The sequence below is a fragment of the Eubalaena glacialis genome, chromosome 17 (genome assembly GCF_028564815.1).
Source record: "Eubalaena glacialis isolate mEubGla1 chromosome 17, mEubGla1.1.hap2.+ XY, whole genome shotgun sequence".
Taxonomy (NCBI): domain Eukaryota; kingdom Metazoa; phylum Chordata; class Mammalia; order Artiodactyla; family Balaenidae; genus Eubalaena; species Eubalaena glacialis.
The window spans coordinates 292,822-315,077 of NC_083732.1; the positions used below are offsets into that span (position 1 = coordinate 292,822).

General features: G+C 42.1%; 1 protein-coding gene across 10 annotated transcripts in view; it reads left to right on the top strand.

Annotated features, from left to right (window-relative positions):
• Positions 1-22,256, top strand: part of SPIDR (scaffold protein involved in DNA repair) — a 367,405-nt gene that overhangs the window by 201,190 nt on the left and 143,959 nt on the right. The window contains exons 1-2 of one of the 10 annotated variants that reach the window (XM_061171853.1): positions 10,133-10,191; positions 11,105-11,192. The exons of 7 other annotated variants lie outside the window; for them this stretch is intronic. In XM_061171853.1, the coding sequence (XP_061027836.1) occupies positions 11,167-11,192 (26 nt within the window). In that variant the 5' untranslated portion in view covers positions 10,133-10,191; positions 11,105-11,166. Of the gene's footprint in view, positions 1-10,132; positions 10,245-11,104; positions 11,193-22,256 lie in introns of those variants that run through there. 2 more of the 10 variants (XM_061171852.1, XM_061171855.1) reach the window with 2 other exon arrangements.

Here is a 22,256-nt window from a genome sequence, read left to right on the forward strand (position 1 = left end):
TATAGCCTCCCAATATTTTTTTCAATTCTATGGACCAATCAATGAATAAGCATTTAAATGACACTAGAGAAAATAATTTATATTATTGATTTATTGCTGCTATTGTTACAAAAGTGGAAAGATTGTAATCTAGCCTTTAGAAACAAAGAATAGCCTTAAATTTCCAAAAAGTGGAACATGAAAGTGGAAAAATATCATGAGAATCATACATCTATAAAATTAAACATTTGGGATAAATTATGCCATCATTCAGATACAGGTTGAGGAAAATCTATGGAAATCCTAATGATTTCTTTTTACCTGGAATAAATGTGAACTCAAAAAAAGAAGTTTTAATAAATATGGAGTGCCTACTGATGATCAAATTCACTTCTCACATAACTTGTGTAAATATAAGTATGTAGTTTCACAACATTTGAATCCAAAATGGCAAACAAATTTGACATAGAACAAATCAGAAAGTGAAAATATAGAAGTCGTAGTCTGGGAAGCCTCATGCTAAACAAAATTATAAAGTGATGGCTATTAAGAACTAAGGTAATATATCAGAATTTACTATATGCTGGGCAGTATTCTAAGTTCCCTTAAGGCATTTCATTTATTCACGAATTCTATGACGTAAGTATATAAATTTAACTATTTTACAGGAGAGTAAATGTGGCAAGTAGATTTTAAATTTCTAATCTTAGTTCATTCAAGGAAAGATGAAATTTTGAAGCAACATAGTGGATTAGGTTTTCTCACGTTTAGGGAGGTGGTTTTTGCTCTGACGAATGACGAGTCTAGATTTCTGTAGGGTCACATTTAGGTGGCAGGCATCTACTGGCCTTATAGATTCAGTTGTAAAGTATTCCCTAATCACTTACTTTCTGGCAGCATTTGTAAAGGGTTGGTATTAATTCCTCTTTAAACATTTGGTAGAATTTACCAGTGAATCCATCTGGGCCTGGGCTTTTGTTTGTAGGAAGTTTTAAAATTACTGACTCAATCTCCTTATTTGTTATAGCTATTCAGATTTTCTGTTTCTACCTGTAAGTTTTGGTAGTTTGTGTCTTTCTGGGAATTTGTTCATATTATTTCATTTGTCTAGTTTATTGTTATAATTGTTCATACTATTCCCTTAATGTATTCTGTATAATCCCTTTGCTTTCTGTAAAGTTGGTAGTGATTTCCCTGTTTCATTCCTGATTTTTGCCATTTGAGTCTTCTCTCATTTTTTCATGGTCAGTCTAGCTAATGGTTTGTCAATTTGGTCAGTCTTTCCAAGGAACCATCTTTGGGTTTTGTCAATTTAGTTTATTGTTTTTCCATTCCCTATTTCACTTATTTCTGCCTAATCCTTGTCATTTTCTTCCTTCTGATTGTTTTGGGTTTAGTTTGCTTTTATTTTTGCTTTTTTAATGTGGAAGATGGGGTTGATTTGTATTCTTATTAATATAGTTATTCACAAGTATAAATATTCCTCTGAACACTGCTTTATTTACGTTTCATAAGTTTTGCTATGTTGTGCTTTCCATTTCATACCTTTCAAAATATTTTCAAATTTCCCTTGTGATTTCTTCATTGAACTGTTGGTTATTTAGGATTGTGTTGTGGAAAATTCACAAATATGTGGAAATTAAACATGTCTTTGTACTATTGATTTCTAATTTTATTTCATTGTGGTCAAAGAAGTTAGTTTGTATGATTTTGATCTTTTTAAGTTTACTGACCACATGGTTTGTCCTGGAGATGTCTGTGTACACTTGTAAAGAATACATATTCTGTTGTGAAAGCTTTTTATAATTTTTTCATTTAGCATAATTAGAGATTTTAATGGCTTAATCTTTTGGTAAGGCTTACTAGGATCATTAGTTCTGCAAGTGTAAAGGCTTTAGTGTAAATAGGCACTGTATGTAAATACAGTGTTTCATGGGGCATTGGAGTATCTTTCTTACAGTCAGTCTGGTCAACAGACACCTGTTGTTCAGGCATCATTCTATGTCCTAGCTATTGTAAATAGTGCTGCAATGAGCCAGGCTAGTAAAGAAACTGCATAAGGCATAGTCTTCATTTGAAGAGCCTGTTCGTTACGTTAACTTAACAAAGCGAATGGTGGTAATTACATACAGCACTTCCTTGCTGAAAGAAGGCACACATTTGTACAGCACAGTGATTTAGAGGTACCCAAAGGAGAGTGAGTAAGCAAGGTGGGTACTGTTTTCTTTTCTGAACTGACTGTAATGTCAAGAATTAACTGTGACTTTCAAGGTTGAAAGAATAAGGACAGATGTTATGTGTTTACTCATCAAGGCTTGAGGAAGGATTGCTCTCTCTCTGACAGTTACAGGCCAAAGGGAGGCGTATTGTTGGCCGGCTGCTCTAACAGCTCTTTTGTATCATTCCACTAGTGAGGAACAAGCATAGTCATTGTCATGCGTTACATCTTGAATAGTTGGGGTCAGCAGTTTCTTTATGAAAGCAACCTGGATTAAATGCACTCGTCTATGATTAACACATTGTAATATTCAAATTGTAATTTATAAAGGCAAACCAGATCATTATTGAAAGCTAGCTTTTTTTAAAAACCAGCAATAATTCAAAACAGTGCTTCAGCTATGGGTTGCAATAAATACTTCCAGTGTTTATAAACCTTTCCGTACAGTGTCTAGGAAAATTCCCCATGTTCTGACTAATATAATAAGACCAGATTCCTTGACTATCCCTGGAGGCGCATCCGAAACATTCTGTGCTGTGTTCTGGGCTCTTCCTCTGCTGCCTAAGGTAGAAAGTGTTATGTCGACCAGTGGAGGCGCGTCTGCCTCACCGATTTCACCTGTGTCGTGAGCGCTCATAGCGTGTGACCTACTCCATTATCTTTGCTGTGAGAGGGACATAATGAGAAGCATCTTTTAAAAAAATATTTGTTTATTTATTTATTTTGGCTGCGTCCAGTCTTAGTTTGCAGCACGTGGCATCTTTCGCTGTGGTGTGTGGGCTCTCCAGTTGTGACACGCGGGCTTAGTTGCCCCGCGACACGTGGGATCTTAGTTCCCCGACCTCGAACCGGCGTCCCCTGCATTGCAAGACAGATTCTTAACCACCGGACCACCAGGGAAGTCCCGAGAAGAATATCTTTTGTAGCTGTACTTGTATAATTGCCGTGCCCTTACCTAGCTGGTTCATTCAAGTCCCAAATTCAGTGTCTCTTTATTTAGCATTTTGATAGATTCCAGAATAAATAATTTCTAAGCGTGATCCTCATTTAGTGTATTAAAGAAAACACTTGTATTGACCACTAGTAGATTTTTAGTTATCATTTAGAAGAGAAGACTTCCATTTTCCTTTAGTAACTTCCAGTATCAGAAATTCCAGCTATTTTATAAGACAAACAACCAAAAAAGCATTTATGTGGAGCAGTGAGCACCTTGAAGCTATCTATCCAGGAGATAATCAATAAATGCCTGTTGTCTGATAGAAACTCATTTTCATAAGACTAAATACAGGAGATTTGAAGAGCACATAACATCGTTTGTCTGATGCAGGTATTCGTTGACCCACAACATTGATATGTAACTAAGGGCGGGAGCTCTTACAAAGTTTGTGACTATTATATTTCTGGAAAATGGATTTATATCATCCATACGATAAGGTATATGTTTGCTTTAGAGCTGACTGAGAAAATGTCTTATAGTTTTAGGATTGCCTGTGAAACACTGTGCCACCCTGGGCCTGTTCTCACTGCTGGTGAGGAGACTGCAAAGCCTGTGGAGGCTCTAGAACCACTTCAGCTTCCTTGCCGGCCATCTGAACGTACTTGGAGAGCAAACAAGCCACTGTTGGCTTCCCCACCCCTGCGACTAGAAGAAATATACATGTTACCCCAGAGGTGTATTTATGTGGCTTTTATCACCAGTTCTTTCCAGCCTGTCAATGGCTGATTTGACAGAGCTTGGTAAGAAAATAGCACGAATTAGCCAAGATAACATACAGTGTTCTATGATGGTAGGCAGTGCCCCAACTTTAGCCAGCTGTGTGTGGTGCTTACCCAGGAGACTGAGAAAATATAGCTGGTTCCATGAAAAATTAAAACCTTTTTTGGAAAAAGGAATTAAACCATTTGCACTAATAGTGGAGAATTCAGAAAACAGAGAACATTATATAACACTGTTTCAAAAGCACGGACCTGCCATGACCTAAGTGAAAAAGAAGGTCTAGTGACAAAACTAGAATTATGGCCCAGGTTTCCCAGCTGAGAATATTAGCATTTATTCTCTCTGAACCCAGAACTCTTGGTGAATTCCTTTTTTTTTGGCCACACTGTGCAGCATGCAGGGTCTTACTTCCCCAACCAGGGATCGAACCCGTGCCCCCTGCAGTGGGAGCGCAGTGGAATCTATAATTCTGTAACTTGGAGTGAATTGCATGGCTGATAGGCTAATATCACCAACACACCCTATTTAAAATACAGGAAAGGCAGAAGGAATATGATTTAACATGCATAAATATATAATGACACCCTGAGGAAAGAAGTATGCATAGGTATTAAGAGTTCTCACTTCCACAGTGGTTATGACGCACTCCATGGTCCATTTGCCCTGGCAGCCAAAGTCTGGTACCTGGTGTGTTGAATATACTGCAGAGGTGCTGGCACAGCATGGCAGACGAGGAGGGCAAAACCAGTGCTGAGTGAATGCATTGTTGTTACTCTTTCCTGACAGAAACCCTGCTGCCCTGTGGCAGGTGATCCCTCAGGGTTGTTGCTGGACCTGGCAGGCTGCACTCTGACAGATCAGTAGTGGTGTTGTAGCCTTTGCCACCGAGATCCTGCTTGTGACCCACCAGACAAGCTCTGGATCTGGCTCTGTAAAGAATCAGACAAGTATTTTTTTTTTAAGTCTTTATTGAATTTGTTACAATATTGCTTCTGTTTTATGTTTCGGTTTTTTGGCTGCAAGGCATGTGGGATCTCAGCTCCCTGACCAGGATCGAACCGCACCTCCTGCCTTGGAAAGTGAAGTCTCAACCACTGGACCGCCAGGGAAGTCCCCAGACAAGTATTTATAGGTGATTTATCATGTTCTCCTGGTTTTTGAGAGTCTCCTCTTTTCCAGGAAGCATTCAGCTGGGACACAGATATTCTCTGTCATTCTTTGTCCCCTGACCGTCTCTCTCTCTCTCTGTTTTTTTTTTTTTAATAAAATGTACAAATCTCTTTTATTTTAATTTAATTTAATTTTTTTTATTATTTTTGACTGTGTTGGGTCTTCATTGCTGTGCGCGGGCTTTCTCTAGTTGTGGCGAGTGGAGGCTACTCTTTGTTGCGGTATGCGGGCTTCTCATTGCGGTGGCTTCTCTTGTTACGGAGCACAGGCTCTAGGCGCGTGGGCTTCAGTAATTGCGACACGTGGGCCCTAGAGTGCATGGGCTTCAGTAGTTGTGGCACGTGGGCCAGTAGTTGTGGCTCGTGGGCTCAGTAGTTGTGGCTCACGGGCTCTAGAGTGCAGGCTCAGTAGTTGTGGCGCATGGGCTTAGTTGCTCCGCAACATGTGGGACCTTCCCAGACCAGGGATCAAACCCATGTCCCCTGCATTGGCAGGCGCATTCTCAACCACTGCGCCACCAGGGACGTCCCCCGACGGTCTCTTTGTCAGCTCTTCCATCATCTCCCTTTCCCCTTCGTGATCATCCGTCTAATCTTTGGTTCTTCATCAAGCAGTTTGGCTTACACTGTTACCTGTCTTTGCTACTGGGTCAAATGGATGTTGAGATGTGCCCTCGAGGACTAGTCCCAACTACCCAGCTAAGCAGTCATGGCCACCCACGAGTCAGTGTGAGCCATACCTCATTCCATCTCTGGGCACATTGGACCCAAGATGCACATGGAGCTCTGCTCATCTGTCAGGCCTTTTCTGAGGGGAGCTGCAAAGCTATAACACACATATTTCCAGCTGCTACCCCATGTCATATCAGCCCATCTGAAAGCTAGGCTTGACATTTTTCCACTTCAGATTACTTGTCATGCAGACTTTCCCATGAGGCCATAAGTGTGGGTTGAGGGAAGGATGGCAGGTATGGCAGGAGCAGGTAAAGTAAGCATGTGTTGCTTCCAGAATCCAATGAGCGATACTAAGATTTGTGCCCCTTTTTTGGTGGTAGTAGATGAAAAGTGCAACATTTTTTCACTTTGGAGGAAATACCTTAAAATGCCCCAGATCCTAGCACCACTGGAAATTTTACTCAGGGAGCAGCTCCTGAATTTTTCTAGTATTTTTCTTCTATCCTCTGGTACACACTTGTATTACCAGCATGTCCTAGGGTACCTTTTATTTCCTGCTAACAGATCCTATCAGTATGATGCCATCTTGTCCTGTGGGGCAGTGAGATGATAATGTTCCTGCAGACTGAGTTATGGTGCAGCACCAGGGTTGACATAGCACTAGGACAACAGGTGGAAGTACCCTGCTGCCTGCCAGGTGAAAGCAAGTAGCTTTCTGTTTTCTCTGCTGGTTGGAATAGGAAGACACACATGCACATTCACATTTACCTCTCAAATCGGTAGCTGGAAATCAGGTCAGGGAACGGGTTGATTTGCTCCAGTATTGATAGAATCCACAACCGGATCTGCAGCAGCAGTGGGAATTGCTCCCTGATTAAGCTTGTGATAATCCGCTGTCGTTCTCAAAGCTTGTCTGTCTTCCTTGGAGGCCCGATGCCCACACAGGAGGTGTGATAGGAATCACCAGCCTGTACCTTTCAAGCCTCCAGGGGTGGTATTAATCTTTGTGATTCCTCAGAAGATGCAGTATTTCTTTCATTTTTATTTTGCAGGGAAGAGTTTTGGATTTCTTTCCAGCTCTTCTGATCACAGCAGTTCTCATTACATGAATCAAGGTGCAAAGGTGGAAGTTCTGCCCATTTCTGAGTATGTGTTTCATCTACAAACTCAGAATCTGGGCAGATAATCATAAGAGAAACTCCATTTGTGTTTGTCACTCATAAAACCTTCAGTTTAACCGGTAGAGCACAGAGGTGTTAAGTCCTCAAGGATCAACATTAGATCAGGGACAGTGTCCAGTAAATCCTGAAAGGTCTAGATTTCCCTTTCTACAATGCACAGCTGTCCCCAAAAGTTATACTTTGGGAAAGAGTAGTAAGAAGAGTTAAATGACATGATTATGGTATCAATGAAGGGTTCTTTCCTAAAGGACCCAGCCACTCTTTGAGTTAGGGGCTCTAGGACGGCTCCTGACTCAGGCTGGGACGCAGAAGAGAGGCCCTGGACATTGTCATGCTTGATCAGACAGGACCTCTGTCACTTACCCTACAGATCAGATGGGAGTTTCTTAGGATTCTCAGGTCTTCTGGTCCTAGATATCTCTCATTAACTGTCTTCCACCAAATATCCCTATAGCTCAAATCATAACTTGGGTCCTTTTGGTTCTTATGTGTGCTCTGCCTCTGGATACTTAGCTCCGCTGCCTCAGCTTTTCCTTACCTCATTGAAATCAGGGAGCCTATTTCAAGGGCAGCCTCTGCAATACTGACCTTCTTCCCCATGGCTCCCTGAGGGGTAGAGTTAAGAGGTGGGTGAGTAGGACACATGACAGATCTCCCTCTCCCTCCTTCATATTTCTACCTCTGAGACATTACTGGCAACTAGATATTCTGATTTCTATCCTGGGCTATTGTTATACCATGCAGAAGGCAGGAAGTTTGAGTTACTTTGATTTAGGGCTTTTACGGGAAAGTTCCCCTTACAGACAGACACTTGGGCAACTGTAATGAATTCCCAGTTTCATCCTTGGGATGCGTTTATTAGTGACATATTACAACACCTAATAGACAGAAGCTAATCAAGTAACTTCCCAGAGTACTTTCTTGTCTGTTTTCTTATTTCCTCTTCAGATAACCTTCGTGGTATAAGTAGGACTAGATTCTTATAGATGAGGAAACAGATTCAGAAAAGGTAATTAACTTTTCTGGAGGCAGAACTAGGACTAGAACTTACATCCCTTTACTTCTTACCTTGTGCTCTTTCTTTCCAACACGCACCTTAATGGGAGGTGGGTAAGTTCACACATGTAATACGGCACACAGGCGCACACATGCGCCTCTATCCAGGAACTACAGTTCACAGTCATGTTAGATGTTGATTGCTCCTAATAACAGCATGTATTATTAATATATTTGCAAATATGTTAACAAATACACTTGACAAAAATCTAGGAAGTTACAAATGAAAATTGTAAGAAGATTTTGTGTATGTTTGTTTTTTCTCTGTAATATTTACACCTTTCAGTTTCTATCTGTATACAATAATTCTCTCTAGAGAAAATGCATCTACTAATTTCTAAAGCATCCTTGAATGGGCCTTTCATCTCTTTTTCCTGTGAGAGGGTTTGGAGACAGGTTGTGGGGTTGTTTAATTGAGCGAGGTCTGCTGGTTGAAGCCCAGACTGTTCTGTTGTCCATCTTTTACCCCATCTGCACACTGACGCCTAAGGTGATCGGTCTCCTGGTCATTGTTGTTAAGTCACTTCTTCCTTGTTTTTTTTCTCCCGAGAAACAAACAAAAATTTTGAATATCAGTGGTAAATATACTTCATAAAGCCAGCTCAGTACCCCCCAATCCATCTTTAAAGCGTAACGTGGAGTTCTTAGTGTGACTTAGTGCAGGCCTCAGCTGTTATCTCATTTGAGGGGTTTTGCTGGAGGCTGGAGTTTCCCGACAGCCCTGACCGCAGAGAGGTGGAATGTGGGGCTGACGTCACAGCCGGTCCTGGGAATGTTTTGCATTCCTCTTCCTGGCAGTGGTCAGGTGGCTTCCAGCAAGAATGAAGGACAACAGCTTCCAAAGAAGAAAAAGAGAGAGGAGGAAAAGAACAGTTTATAATCAGACTGTTGTGGGGGAGGCACTTTTATTCTGAGCCAAAACTGAAATTAGAAGCAGATGTCTTACATTCTGATGCTGCACGAATGTTAAATGCATTTTATTAATGACTGTAATAGCTGAGGTATTTGGCTTTTTATTGAACTTAAGTTTTGAAACTCTCTTTAAGAATTGTGGAAAAACAACTTCTTGTAGCTGACATTTTTAACTGCGAAAGCAGCTTTCTGACTGTAAAGGGGGAAAATGGCACGCAGAGACACAGGCGCTGTAGTTAATGGACAGGCTGTTTTAAAGTCTGTTAATCTAAAAAATCACTTCTGAAACATAAAACCTCTGTAACCCGTTAATGTATTTTGTGCTAATCTAATAATTTCGATCCACTAATTAGGGGAGAGAGATATTCTATTAAAATATCTGCCACAGAAGTTTTTTTCCCAAAAATATTTACACTTCCACTGTTATTTCTGTATATTATGTTACTGGCCAAGTCAGATATTCAAAACAAAACTTAGCAGACCCTTAATATAACACACACAGGTTTTCCAAAGTCGTGCCGCTCTGCCGTGGTGTGTGCCGCAGAACCCTGCACAGTGACTGAGTTCAGTTTTCAACGTCATTTGTGTTTTCCTGTCTTCTAGGTGCTGAAGCGCCGGTGTTCACATTGGTTGTACTGGATTAGCAAATCACGATTTGTCTATGTGTTTTAAAATAAAATACTTCATTCTTTTTTTTTTAACAATGCCTTTCAGTAGATTCTCACTTACTTTGATGTAACAGCAGTTACATTAAAACAGTTCTCCAGTTTAGGTGAAATGTGTTTGAATACTTCCTGTTATACATTGAAATGGAAAGTTGGCTTCCTGTGTAGGTCATGTTGCTGGTGAGGAATTTCCAGAAATGTGGAGAAGTGCTGACTCATAGTGTACAATGGACTGATCCTGCTGCAGTAAGGCTTGAGGGAGTTTTCTGAGCTCCTGGTTGAAGCAAGCAAAATATGCCTGTGTTAATGTGCTGCTTTATTTTTAGATGTAGCAGTGGGGGTGGAGGAGAGGCTGTTGGTTGGGGTAAGATCCTTGCTAATAGCTTTAAAATGACTAAAAGTTCTAGGGTTAGGTGTGTGTCTAAATGTGTTTTTCTACAGTCTATTATTAGAGTTTGGAAAACAGGTTGTTTTTGTTATAGTTACCTACCACTGTGCTCTCCGGGTCTTGCCCCATACGTGAACCCCATGCCCTCGGGCTGGGATGGTGACTGGCTGTGGGCTCTATAAAATGTTAGTGATGGTGGTGCCTGCATTCGGGGGATTGGTCCAGAAAAAGGTCTGTGGTATTGTGTCCTTTATGTCTATGATCAGGAGTTCCTGAATCTAATGGTAACAGTTTCTTTAAAACTTTAAATATTTGCTGTCAGGAGTTAAGAGAATAACTAGGATTTCTTGCATTTAATGTGCCTGGCTCTGTCCTGGTGGTTTTACATTTGTTAAATTGTCTAAATCTGAAGTTACTGGCTGAGATTTATTTTTCATTCATTTGGTATGGAGATGTCTGCTAGATTTGGGGGAGAGGGGCTTTCTATAACAAAAATTCACTTCTAAACACAAATCTAATCTTATAAAGTTAATATTCATCCATCAATTCCACAGACACTTGCTGAATAACTGCTCTGTGCCAGGCTGGTTCTGCTGGGTGCTGGGTGCTGAGTACTGGGTGCTGTGGAAAATGTGCTCCTTGTTCCCCCTTTGAGGGAAGTGGGGTGCTGCAGGCCCAGAGCAGGGAACACGTGTTCATGATTGTGTGCAGCATTCCTTTATGGCTGTTATGGTAGAATTCTGCAGGTATAGTGAGGCACAAGGAAGGGGGATACTCAGATCTGTGCCAAATTCTGTGGGGTTGGTTTCTTTTGATATGATTCTGAGGATGTCAGAGTTCATGGTTGAAAGTAATTTGAGTAGGCAATGCGAAGAAAACAATCTGATAAGGGAGATGAGGGAAATACTAATGTATGTGTGACAGGCACTAAGATTGCTTAAAAGGAAATTTAATAAACATAAATGATATACTGCAGATCGTTTCCTTCGTATATACACATGCAGCTCACAAAACAGCATGCCTGCCCTTTCTGTCTGAGGTCTGCCTTTCTCACACATTGCTAAAGAGTTTGAATGGCTGTTTGTTACCAAGTAATCGTGGAATCATAGAACATGTTTTAAAACTGTTTCCTGTGATTTTGAAGGTTGACAAAAGGAAGAACATGTGTTCTTCTTGTGAGCGGAGCCCCTGCCTTCAGGGAGGCACATGCGGCCCGCAGGCTCGGCCCGCAGGTAAGCCCCACTGAGCAGTTGTTCTGGGTAGCTCTCCTTGTCTCACCTGAACACCACCCAGTGTCACCTTCTGCTAAACAATGCAAAAGGAGTCATTGACCTGTTTTGAGGGGTGCTTATGAGGAATTACGAACAGAATGAAATTCATATTTCAAAACGCAGGTATAGTTCTCTACCTTTCTAAGTGTGTGTTCTCTGATCACGCAGCAGAGAAGACCCTTGCCAACCTCTGCTGGTGGTTGTGTGTGAGAACTGAGTGAGCACCAGCAGGTGGTAGCCATCAGCTCTGATGCTGGAAGTGATGCAGGGGCACCTAGGGCCTGTCACACCATCCACACAGGATCCTCGGGTAATCTACAAAGCCCAGGGCCGGAATAATCACATATATAGGACTTCACATTTAATATGCTTTTTGTCCATTGTTCCCAATTACTCCCTGCAAGTCTAGGTACTAAATTGTGTAAACTACTTTTCTGTGCATATCTCATAAGTGTGTAGAAATTTAATGTTTGTTGACTGAATAAATGAAGTTGCTCTACTTTAAGGCAAAAGTACATTTTTTACTCTGTAAACTCTCATGTATATACACACATAATCCATGATATGTTTTTTTAAAAAACTGTGGTAAAATATACATAACATAAAATTTACCATTTTAATATTTTTAGGTATGTTCACTGGTATTAAGTACATTCATAACGTGGTGCAAACATCACCAGTATATGGAAGTTTTTCATCATCTCAAACAGAAACTCTGTACCCATTAAACAATAATTCCACATTCTGTCTCCCCAGTCACCACCTCCCCCCACCCAGCTCCCGGTAACCTCTGTTATACCTTCTGTCTCTATAAATTTGCCTATTCTAGGTAACTCATATAAGTGGAGTCACACACTGTTTGTCCTTGTGTGTCTGGCTTATCTCACTTAGCATAATATACTCAAAGTTCATCCATGTTGTAGCATGTCAACATTTCATTCCTTTCTAAGGTTGAATAATATGCCATTGTATGGATGGACCACGTTTTGTTTATCCGTTCACCTGTTGATGGACATTGGAGTTCTTTCCACCTTTCAATTATTGTGAATAATGCTGCTGTGAACATTGATGTACAACTGTGTTTCAGTCCCTGCTTTCAAGTCTTTTGAGTATACATCTAGGAGTGAAAATGGTAGAGCATATGGTAATTCTATGTTTAAGTTTTTGAGGAACTATCATAGTTTTCCACAGCAGCTGTACCATGTTGCATTCCCACCAGCAATGCACAAGGGTTCCAGTTTCTTGACATCTTCACCAATATTTGATATTTTCCTTTGTTTTTAAATAACCATCCCAACAGGTGTGAGGTGGTGTTTCATCCTGGTTTTGATTCGCATTTCCTTAATGACTAGTGATGTTGAGCACATGATCCACTTTTAAATTCTGAAATAGCCCCAGTAAACAAAAGTCTGCAGCAAAGATGAAGAGTTCCTCATCAGACCTTCTTTACTCCAATTGCAGCCTCCCCAGCCCACAAACACAGTTTCTTGATGTAATTTGCATCTATGACTGAAGGCTGGGGCCACTGCTCTCAGGGCTCAGAAAAATAGAAAAGGTTCTTTTCCAATCAGGTCACTGTTGGACAACATGTTCTTTTGCTGCATTTGTATCAAATTCATTAGGTATCCAAAATGATTATGTTCACTTACACTGACTAGTTTTCTTAGAAAAACCAAGCTTTTATTTTATTTTATTTTTTTTTTTAATTTATTTTTTATTTATTTATTTATGGCTGTGTTGGGTCTTTGTTTCTGTGCGAGGGCTTTCTCCAGTTGCGGCGAGCGGGGGCCACTCTTCATCGCGGTGCGCGGGCCTCTCACTATCGCGGCCTCTCTTGTTGCGGAGCACAGGCTCCAGACGCGCAGGCTCAGTAATTGTGGCTCACGGGCCCAGTTGCTCCGCGGCATGTGGGATCTTCCCAGACCAGGGCTCGAACCCGTGTCCCCTGCATTGGCAGGCAGATTCTCAACCACTGTGCCACCAGGGAAGCCCAACCAAGCTTTTAATTTAAAGCTATAGGTAGGCATTAAATAATTGGGGAAAAAAAGGTCTGTGTAGTGAGGACATACTAAAATCATGAAATCAATGAAATGTTTACTTATTTCTCTAGTAATTTTATGGTTTCATTATTTATATTTAATGCTTTATACATTTATATTTAACACTTTAATGTATTGTGGTGTGTAATATGAGGTAAAGATCAATTTTAATATTTTCCAAATAATTTTATCAGCTTCACTTCCTGAATAGTTTTCCTCTGCTGACTCTAAATGCTTCTCTTATCACTTGTTATATTCCTGTGTATCCTAGGACTTATTTCTTTGCTCTGTATTCTGTTGTGTTTTGTTGTGTTGTGTTGAGAGTCTGAAAACCTTGCCATAAATCAGTGCCTTGCTTCTGTGTGTGTGAATAATTTATAAATAGATATGCTTGATTGGGGGACAGAATGTTTTAAAATTTAAAAACAAGGTACACAATCAGTTTCAAAGACAACAACCAAGCTAGTCCATGAACACGACATCTGGCAGATTTTTGAATTTTACCCTTGCCATTGCACTTGACTCTTGTACTTTCAGCAGCACGGATTCATCCCACCCTGCAGGGGGGTTAGTTACTGAAGGACAACCTGACTTTATTGCAGATACATAGCCTCGTGCATGGACTTCACTATGGAGGATCTATTGCTTGACACTCACTTTTCTTTGTTTCTCAGTTTTCTTGAGAAACTGTAAAAAGGAATTTTAGAGCAATATGCTTCTTATAACATACAGGGAGACCTTTTTCTTTTTTTTTCTTTTTTTTTTAAAGTACTGCATTGATCAACTAGGTCTTTAAGGTTCCGCTGGCTTGCTGATGATCAGTTTAACATGTGTAAGCCCCAAGGAGGGCAGGGCCCTGTTCAGGTCATCTTTTTACTTCGTATTCAAACCGGCACACGTTCTTTTTTAATTTTTACTGGAGTATAGTTGATTTACAATGTTGTGTTAGTTTTTGCTGTACAGCAAAGTGAATCAGTTATACATATACATATATCCACTCTTATTCAGGTCATTACAGAGTATTGAGAAGAGTTCCCTGTGCTATACACTACTATATATACTACTATATATGGTGTGTATGTGTCAATCCCAATCTCCCAATTTATCCCTCCCCGCATTCCCCCCGGTAACCATACGTTTGAAATTGGCACACATTCTAAGTGTTTGTTTGATATGAATGAAACAAAACTTAAATTGTTGAATTTTGTGCTTATATCAAGTAAGCTGAAGAGTGGTTTGTTCATTTTAGAATTTATCTCGAGAATCTTTGCTCCGTGATTTTTTTTTTTTTTTTTTAATTGATTTTAGTTTTGGCTGTGTTGGGTCTTTGTTTCTGTGCGAGGGCTTTCTCTAGTTGCGGCGAGCGGGGGCCACTCTTCATCGCGGTGCGTGGGCCTCTCACTGTCGCGGCCTCTCTTGTTGTGGAGCACAGGCTCCAGACGCGCAGGCTCAGTAATCGTGGCTCACGGGCTTAGTTGCTCCGCGGCATGTGGGATCTTCCCAGACCAGGGCTCGAACCCGTGTCCCCTGCATTGGCAGGCAGATTCTCAACCACTGCGCCACCAGGGAAGCCCGCTCCCTGATTTTTTAGTCTCAGTACTTGGTGCTGGTTCCCACCTCTCCCAGTCTAACCTGTGGCAGCCCAAGACAGCAGGCAACAGATGGCATGAAAATTCTTGTTCCTTTGAAAAGAAGCTAATCATATGTAATGCTTCATGTGGGTTATTTCCTGTAATCCCTAATAGAAGTGTCAGGGAGACATTACTATCTTAAATTTGCAGATGGGGAAACTGAAGTCAGGGAGATGAGATAATTTGCTAAATGTCCAGTGCTAGTGAGGCTTGCAGAGCTGTGTGACAGGGCAGGTCGGAGTCCAGAGTGGAATTCTGGTTACCTGGCTTCAGAAAGGAGCCCCATCTTTGTCTTAGACTTGCTTTAGTGTTGAGCACACAGAGGGCCTAGGATGTCAAGTTTTCTTGAGCTTTTTGTAGTCTGTTGATGAGAAGGGAAAATGTTAATGACCTTGAGAAAATGTAAACAAACTGGATGAGGCTCAAAGAGTTTTCTTAGGGATGTGGCTGCAGCTTTACCTTTTCCTGACATGCTGTACAATTTCCATATTAATGTGGACGTGGCCTTTTCAAGGCTTTGCTTTTTTAGGGGAAAATGCATGGGTAGCATTTTGAGAATGACTCTTGGATCCAAGTCATCTCCCAGTAGAGAGGCTCCTCAGAGTGGGTGTCAAATCAGAGGCAGAGCGGGTAGAATCCAGTAGAGGGGTGGCTCCAGGGACAAGTTGAGGATGACCTCATTCAGTTCTACTGTAGACATTTGATTAAGTTGCTTTGATGAATAAGTAGTAATAACTATCTTCCTTTCCTTACTACTTTCTCCTTAAGAGCAAATAATTAAAACCAGAAATTTCTGTCTTGGGTGCTGTGGAACGTACATTGTTGTAAGTGAAGGAAATACAGAATCTGCGAGGAGGATTTTAGAGAAAATACCCGGACGTTTTTGTTGTTCTAACAGAGGGGAGATCCTTTTTGTATTTGGAAGCATTCCAGTTAGTTGTTGTGGATAGAAATCTAATGGGCAAGATAGGGTAGCATTTTGTGTTAATGGAGGATGCGCCTAGATCTTAGAAATGTATGAGCAGGAGAAGAAGAATTTTAGTCCTAAGAGGATCGTGCTGTTCCCGCCTGCTCCTCGCTTAGATAAGCACATGCTTTGACTGTCTGGTCTGTGTGGCACTGTAACACGTGAGTAGTCGTATGTACCTACGTGTGTTTACTTGCATGGTCTCTGTCCCCAGATTTGTGAGGAAAATAATAATTTAAAAATTCATTTATTTTCCATATTTGGTTGTCAGCAGCAGGAAGAGCTGCTGAAGGCTTGGTCAGAGGCAGCACGGAAATGCGAGGGCCTGTGAGCTCGGGAGGGAGCTCTTCCCAGCTGCCAGAATGGCCTTAGGCTGACCAGTCTCCCCTCCACTGTTTGCAGGATTGGCTGGGCTACAGATGTGTTCATGTCAAAAATCACAAAATTACCACTGTGTTGTGTGCACCATATTCTATTGTTTTCTTTTTTTAAAAAAAGACAAAAGTAGAAAGTATTTATTGAATTTTTAAAACATGATTTAAAAATCCATCTTTATATTATTATTTTTTAATCCTAAAAAGTGTTTTATGTACTGAATGTCCTTGTTTTTGGATAGTTTTTTTTTTTTTTTCTTCCCTCCAGGTAGTAATGTTCTGTTTCTGACAAAGCTCTTTATTACATATTATTTGTGAAATCTACAATAACCTAATGATGTTTCTGCCACATTGTTTTAAAAGCAAGATTTAAAATATAGAATCTTTTAAAGTTTTTTTGTTTTTGGTTTTTTAAATTTATTTATTTATTTACTTACTTACTTATTTATTTATGGCTGCCTTGGGTCTTTGTTGCTGTGCGCGGGCTTTCCCTAGTTGTGGCGAGCGGGGGCTACTCTTCGTTGCGGTGCGCGGGCTTCTCATTGCGGTGGTTTCTCTTGCTGCAGAGCACGGGCTCTAGGCACGCGGGCTTCCGTAGTTGTGGCTCACGGGCCCTAGCGTACAGGCTGAGTAGTTGTGGCGCACAGGCTTAGTTGCTCCACGCATGCGGGATCTTCCCGGACCAGGGCTCGAACCCATGTCCCCTGCATTCACAGGGGGATTCTTAACCACTGCGCCACCAGGGAAGTCCCTCTTTTAAAGTTATAAGGCAATTTTTTCTTTCACAATTTGAACCTTGGTACTAGTTTGGTGTATTTTCACCTAAATTCCATTTTATGAGCTTCCTGGTATTGTATTGAAAACCTGTTTCATTTTATTTGATCCTAACCAGATCAGTAAGATGGAGGCATTGCACACAGGTGGTCTTTGGTAGGATTGTGGCCACAAATGTCAGTTGTGTGGCCTGAGAATCTGGCTTGGGAGTATGGAGGTTTGAAGACTGGGCTTAGGGGGAAAGACCTAGTGAACACAGAGACTTGGGAGCTGTGGCTTTAACACTTGAGCTGTTTCGACCCCCTTGGTTCAGCCGCCAGCCTCTGCTGGGGTTGCCAGTTCAGGGGCTGTTGTCCTTGGACTTCCACTAACTCATGAACATGTTCGTTGGTGCTGCAGATTACATTTGATCCCTGGTGTGAATCACATTGCACCCAGGTTTGCCACTGTTCTCTCTTTATTAGGCCATGCTGTGTAGCCTAAAGATGCCTCTCAATTTTTCTTGTAATAACACCGTAAGTCGACTCAATAAGAAGTTCTGACTTCCTCAGGAAGACCGAAGTGCGGTGTGTGGACACCATCCATAACCTAGTTTCCTGAGGGTTACGGTTTTACTCTTTGACGCTATTATGAAGCCTTTGCCAGAATTGTGGGCTCTCTGTTTTCTTGTAGTTGAGTGAAGAGATGGCATCTTGTCCCATGAGACAGCACAGTGAGGGCTGGTATTGGTCTGATTCACAATCCTGAATCCCAGTAATGAAAGTCATTTTTGGGATCAGTTCATTGGAATTAACGTCTGAGTAGGGTTACCAAATAAAATAGAGGGTACCCAGGTAAATGTGAATTTCAGGTAAACTACAGGGCATATTCACACTAAAAAATTACTCATCATTTCTCTGAAGTTCACATTTAACTAGCCGTCCTATATTTTATTTGGTAAATCTGGCAACTGTTCACCTGAGGCTGAATTATATAAAATATTAAGAATTCATGCAAAATAATGTCCTTGTGGGGATGAGAAACATTGCCCCCTTCTTATTCCTCACTTACACCTTGAAGTTAGGGAAGCCTTTACTTCGTGTTATCCCTTCTACACCCCCCTCCTGTGCACTCAAGTTAAAATGTTTGTGAGGGGCACTTGGCCCACTGTTTCACACGCCTGGCTTCTGTAGTCAACAATGTCATGTAGGTAAGGCCCAGCCTTGGGCAGCAGGCTGAGGTCCTGCCCTCTCCTGACCCCTCCTGGAACCGCAGACTCAGCACTTGGGTTTGTCCCTGCTCAGGGGCTATCCCTGGCCAGCCAGAGGCACAAGAGACAGGCATGTAAACCTCCTGGCACATTTCAGGGGGTGCCTGGGCCAAAGTAAGTGGGTGTCTTCCTTCCCTCAGGATCTGAGGTCCCGTATTAAGTTATTCAAGTGACGCAGAGAACAAGAGGGGGGCTGATATGATGTCAGAGGTGGGTCACAGGTTGGAAGGAGGTTGGCGGAATTAGGTAATTATTACTACCTTCTAAGACTTTGATAATCATTATCCAAAGGGGGAAGGGAGAGCTCCCAGCCCCTACCAGGGCTGCTGTCTGTGGGAATTCAGATGTTCTGCACAGGATTTCTAGTATCATGTGAGTAAAATTTAGTCTTTTATATGGACCTTTTACAGAAGGAAACTTTATTTCCAAAGGCTGTCATTAAAGGTGTAAAGGCCACACTGTGAATTAAGGTGACACGCCCTGTTTTGAATTGGATTTCCTGCTAGTTCCGATCGCAGGCATTCTTCCCGGACTAGAGTGAACTCAGTTCCAGTGTTTGCTTGTAAAACTGAATCCAGTCATTGTATTTGTAGTTTGGCTTTCTGCCTGCTATTAAAGTACAGAGCAAACTTCAGCTAGTTACTCCCTATGGTTCTGTGTTCTCCGCAAAGAGCAGGGAAAGGAAAGGGGAAAACCCAAAGGGTGACTGAGTTCATTTACATACAGAGCCAGAGGGCAGCTATGTGCTGCCTCGTCATCACATGACTCTGTGGAGAATCCTGATATTCCGTTTACTGGAATAGGAGACAGCCTGAAAAAACCCAGAACACAAAAACTGGTCTCTCTCTTTATGGTTCTCGGGTTAGCATTTAGCAGCTGAATAACGCACTTCTACTGTGTAACAAATATAGGTGAAAAAATAGAAAGTTTTATATTTCTCCATCTTTTCAAAGTTTCGTGTATAAAGAAAGAGCTATAAGGGAGAGGGCACAAGGCAGGACGGTGGCACTGCTGGTTGGTCCAACCCGACTCTGCCCACTGAGCTGTCCTGGAGGGGCCCCAGGTCAGCAGGCTACCATCTGGATTTGTGGGTAAGATCTGCAGGGCTCACCCCTTCTACCTGGAGTGACAGAAAATATGATTCAGTCCGTTAAATGTAACTCCAAACAACCCATGATGACACTTGACAAAACTTGGCTGAGTGTGCATTAGAAAGGATTTTTCTTCATTAAATGTGAGGGGATCCAGAAGGACACAATGGCACCAGCCACCCTGGGTCCCCATAGGAATAAAGTATTTAGAGTCATTCCCCTGAGTTAAACTAAGAACCCCCTAATTTGGGGAAAGGACAGAAAGGGAGGATGGGCTGTGCAGCTGCTGCTCCAAATCCGCTCCCTCACCGAGGCGGCACCACATGGAGCGGAAATGAGGGGTGTGGAGATGATGCCCCAGGCGTGGTGACACCATGCTGCCCTGGTGACATGGCAGCCTCTGTATCTCTTGCTGCCCTGATTTTATTTAATTCTGGTCTGGCCCATCGGGCTAGAGCCAAATTAACCTTTTCCTTAGACTTTCTTTTCTTTAAATGGAAGAGATTTGAGTGTTTAATTGAATAAATATCAGTAAATTTTGAGGTTTTTATTAGCGAAGAGCAAAGAGCCCTGCTACCTTTCTGCTACTTTGCTAGGTGCTAAGAGAAAATCAGAACATCAGAGACACAGATTTTGGCCACCGGGAGCCTATGGTCTTCTTTTGGATAGAAACCCTAAAACGCAGCAAACTGTCAGCTACTAGTAGAATGTGGACAAAAAGCAAAAAACCCAGCTTCCTGCTTGGATGTTTTATGGAGATGGTACATTAAACCAGATGTGCAGAAATGAAGAAATGGTTGACAAATTTCCCAAAGCTACCGTGGAGTGCTGTAGGGATGGTGCATCTGGATGCCCAGGAAGGATAACAAGATGACTTTAAAAGGCCAAAATGAAGCAATCAAAAACAGGAATTCTGACTACGTTTCTGGTCGGACATACAAGGAACTTGGAAGTCATCACTCGCATTTTCACAACAAGAAAAAAGCTGAAGAAACAAAATCAACAACTCTTTTAGATCCAACAGAGAATTGAAGTCATAGGGCATATACGACTGCCCCCAAAATTAGAGAGACAGAGAGGAAGGTGTAGAGACTCGCAGAAGCCCAGGAGCAAAAACATCCACTGGAACCAGAGCTGGGGTAGAAAAACCGTAACTGTAGTAGACAGACAGACTGCTGTGGGGACTCAGTGCTTGCGAGTTAAAGACTCCAGGGCCCCTTCGTGGGTGCAGTTTTGTGAGGTTACCTCCCGGAGTCCTGCCAGGTGCTCACAGTGAAGATCAGAGAAAATTCCCCTCAGGCCCCTGGCATGGAGGGGGAAAGAAACCATTTTGAAAGGCGCCGGGGCACTCTGTACTTCTTAACAAGTCCTGCCCTCCGGAAACGATTTAACCAGAGCCTCGCCTGCTGGGGTCTTATCAGAGCCCAGCAGACCTGGCGGGGAAGGGAGATACCCAACTCCAGGTTCCTCCAGTCTTCCTGTCTCACCTGAGGGGGGCAGGAAGCTGAGAAGCCGTTGTGAAGGTCCCAGTCCAGAGGCTCAGGCTCACTAACAGGCTGAGCCCTAATCATAGGCTCTAGAACATTTTCCCTAACCCCACACCTCACCACTACCTCAGGGCTCCTGTACAATGTCAGAGGAATAAAACTGAAAGAGCCACACATCTCAGACCTCATTTAAGAAGCAGCCTCGGGACCTCCCTGGTGGTCCAGTGGTTAAGAATCTGCCTTCCAATGCAGGGGACGCAGGTTTGATCCCTGGTCGGGGAACTAAGATCACACATGCCACGGGGCAACTAAGCCCGCGTGCCACAACTGGAGAGCCCACGTGCTGCAACTACAGAGCCCACGCGCTGTGGCTCCCACACGCCGTAACTACTGAGCCTGTGTGCTCTGGAGCCTGTGCACTGCAACTAGAGGGAGGCCCGCACACCACAACCAAGAGCCCACGTGCTGCAACAAAAGGTCCCGCCTGCCACAACTAAAACCCGACACAGCCATAATTGAATGAATGAATGAGTGAATGAATGAATATTTATTTATTTTTTTTAAAGACGAAAAAGAAGCCTCTAGGGAAATGCAAAGACAACAAGGCAGACAAAAACAGCGACACCAGAGAAGGTTTTTGCTTACGACGACTATAGCTACAGCAAGCAGTAAAGATAGTGTAGCTCCTCATCAGGTAAACATAAAGTCTCACGCTGAAGGCCTGCACTCCTCAGTTCCTTTGACCCAGGACATCATGTCTGGCTTTCAACAAAAAATTGCAAGGCATTCTAAAAGGCAAAAATCATAGTTTGAAGAAAAACAGAGCAAGCATTAGGACCAGACATAGATGTGGCAGAAATGTTGGAATTAATCAGACTAGGAATGTAAAACAGCTGTGATTAGTATGCTGGGGGCTGTAAAGGAGAAAGTGGACAACATGCAAGAACAGATGGGTAGTGCAAGCCGAGAGATGGAAACTCTAAGAAAGAATCAAAAGGAGATGCTAGAAATCAGAAGCACTGTAACAGAATGAAGCGTGCCTTTGGTGGGCTCATCAGCCAACTGAAGGTAGCCAAGGAAGCAATCCATGAGCTGGAAGAAACGTCAGTAGAACTTCCAAAACTGAAATGCAAAGAGAAAAAAGGAATGATACAAAGGGAATATAATATTCAAGAACTGCGGGACAGTGACAAAAGGTGTTAAGGTACAGGTGATGAGAACACCAGAGAAGAAAGACAGAAAGGAAAGAAATATTTGAACCAATGTAATGACTGAGAGTTTTCCAAAATTAGGATAGGCAACCAACTACGGATCCAGGAAGCTCAGAGAACATCAAGCAAGATAAATAAAACAAAATCTATACCTAGGCATATCATATTCAAATGCAGAAAATCAAAGAAAAAAATCTTGAAA